Below are 2,508 nucleotides of genomic sequence, written 5' to 3'. Positions count from 1 at the left end.
GTCCCCGGCGTGGGTACGTTGGTGGCGGTTGAGGTGGGAACTGCGGCTGAAGCATTTGCCGCACTCGGGACACTTGTAGGGTTTCTCGCCGGTGTGGACGCGTTGGTGGATGGTGAGCTCGGAACGTTGGATGAAGCTCTTGCCGCATTCGGAGCACTGGTAGGGTTTCTCGCCGAGGTGGATGCGTTGGTGCTTGATGAGGTTGGAGGAGACGCTGAAGCACTTGCCGCAGACGTTGCACTTGTAGGGTTTCTCCCCGGTGTGCATCCGGCGGTGCTTGGTGAGGTCCGACTTCTGGATGAAACCCTTCCCGCAATCGGGACACTTGTAGGGCTTCTCGCCAAGGTGGGTCCGTTGATGTTTGATGAGGTTGGAACGGACGCTGAAGCTCTTCCCGCACTCTCCGCACTTGTAGGGTTTTTCTCCCGTGTGCATCCGGCGATGCTTCACCAACGCCGAATTTTGCCCGAAGCTTTTCCCGCATTCGGGGCAGGTATAGGGTTTCTCCCCCGTCTGCGTCCCCTGGTGCTTGACGTTCTCTGCCCGGTAAGTGAAGTTCTTCCCGCACTCGCTGCACTTATGGGTTCGCTCCGGTGCCGGTCGAGCACGGGCACCCCAAAGAAAGCTCTTCCCGCAATCGGTGCACTTACAGGGTCGTTCACCGGTGCCGGTCAACAGCCGCCGGCGTTTGTTGGAGGCCAAGAAGCTCTTCCCGCAATCGGTGCATTGGCAAGGTTGCTCGGCGCCGGCGTGGACACGTTGGTGCCTCTCCAAGTGGGAACTCTGGGAGAAGCTCTTCCCGCAATCCCCGCAGCGGTAGGGTTTCTCACCCATGTGGATACGCCGATGCCGGTCAAGATGGGAGCTCCAGGCAAAGCTCTTACCGCAATCACCGCATTGGTAGGGTTTGCCGGCGGCGTGGCTCCGTTGATGCTGCAACAAGGCGGCGTTCAAGCCGAAACCTTTGCCGCACTCCCCGCACTTGTAGGGCTTCTCGCCGGCATGAGCGCGCCGGTGTTTGGCCAACGCCGCGCTCTTGGTGAAGCCCTTGCCGCATTCGTTGCACTGCAAAGGTTTCTCGGGGGTTTTGGAGCCGTCGGTGCCGCGAGGAGTGGGGCAGCGGCCGCAATCGGCGCAACGGCAAGCGGGTTCGCCGGCGACGGCGTGGGTACGGCGATGCCGGTCGAGGTGGGAGCTCCAACTGAAGCTTTTACCGCACTCGGGGCAGGCGTAGGGCTTTTCGCCGGTGTGGATCCGGCGATGCCGTTCCAGGTGGGAATTCCAGTTGAAACCCTTCCCGCAATCCCCGCATTTGTAGGGTTTTTCCTCCAGGTGTAGTTTTTGGTGCTTCACCAAACTGGCGGTGGCCGGGAAACTCTTCCCGCAGACGCCGCATTGGCAAGGCGCCGCGCCGGCACCGGTGCCGGCGTGCACCCGTTGATGTTGGATGAAAGCCGAACCGACGCTGAAGGTTTTGCCGCAATCGGGGCACTTGTAGGGTTTGTCGCCGGCGTGCCGGCGTTGGTGGGTGATGAGGGTGGAGCTGAGCCGAAAACATTTCCCGCATTCGGGGCACTTATGGGGTCGTTCGGTCCCTCGCCGGCGTTTGTTGAAGGCGGAACCGAACGCCAAAGCTTTGCCGCAGTCGTGGCAGCGGCCGTGGCCGAGCAAGGCGCGAGGAGGGAATTTCTTGAAGCTACGGTGGCCCGATTTCCCCTGTCGTTTGCCCGGTGGCTTTCTGGGTTGGTTCTCCGGTTTTTGAGGACTGTCACCGGGTTTTGGCCCCTCGGCGCCGGTGGGGCTGGTCCCTTTGGGCTTCCCCGCCGGCGTCCCCTCGGCGTCCACCTTCTCCAGCTCGCCCGGCGGTGGGTCTTCCTCTTCGTTCTCACTCAACAACCCATCGTCTACAGGGAAAAAAGGGGGTGAGGATCCCACCCCCGTTGCCAAAAACCCACCGGTTGGCCACCCGCATCCCTCCCTGCGTCACGGCAGACCCATCTGGCGGCTTCCCCATCTCCTGCACCCATCACCCCATAGTTTTAGGGCTTCCGAAACACGCTCGCGGTCATCGGCGGTATCGCCGTCGGCTGACTTACCGGTTACCAACCCCCTCCTCCGGTGCGATTCGGCGAAGGCGGTGATGCGCGGCCAACTGATGGCGATTTCTTCGGCTAGGGGAGACAGTTGGATATCGGTTTGAGCTCTTTTCCACCCCCGAAAAAAAAAAAAAAAAAAAGCAGAGAAATTCGAACGCCGGGATGGGGATGGCCAAGAGCACCGGCAACCGGAAAGCCACGCTTGGAAACGGGGTCCCCGGTTGAATTCTGCTCCCCTCCACCACCTCTATTTAAGCTCAATCCTGGCAATTTTGGTGCTTTTACACCCGACCAATCCAGCCGCTAATGAAGGTAATTAATTGAATTTTAGTCTCCTCGAATAAGAAGAAGAAATTAGGGGGAAATGATGAACCTCACCCAGGGAGATGACGCTCTCGTAGCTCTCCTGCAT

The 2,508-nt window shown here is 60.1% G+C and overlaps 1 protein-coding gene across 1 annotated transcript; it reads right to left on the bottom strand.

Moving 5' to 3' along the window:
- Nucleotides 1-2,508, bottom strand: LOC104287592 (zinc finger protein 883-like; the record flags this gene model as incomplete). The annotated part of the gene is made up of 5 exons (XM_009886350.1): nt 2,475-2,508; nt 2,097-2,171; nt 1,162-1,904; nt 651-1,077; nt 1-581 (listed from the first exon to the last, which is right to left on the bottom strand). Coding segments are annotated over exons 1-5 (1,860 nt in total), but the record flags the coding sequence as incomplete, so codon positions are not given.

This window comes from Charadrius vociferus, unplaced genomic scaffold (assembly GCF_000708025.1).
Source record: "Charadrius vociferus isolate BGI_N301 unplaced genomic scaffold, ASM70802v2 scaffold470, whole genome shotgun sequence".
In the NCBI taxonomy this organism is placed as follows: Eukaryota; Metazoa; Chordata; class Aves; order Charadriiformes; family Charadriidae; genus Charadrius; species Charadrius vociferus.
The sequence above is the reverse complement of the archived record's forward strand: the minus strand, read 5'-3'. Positions and strand labels throughout refer to the sequence as shown.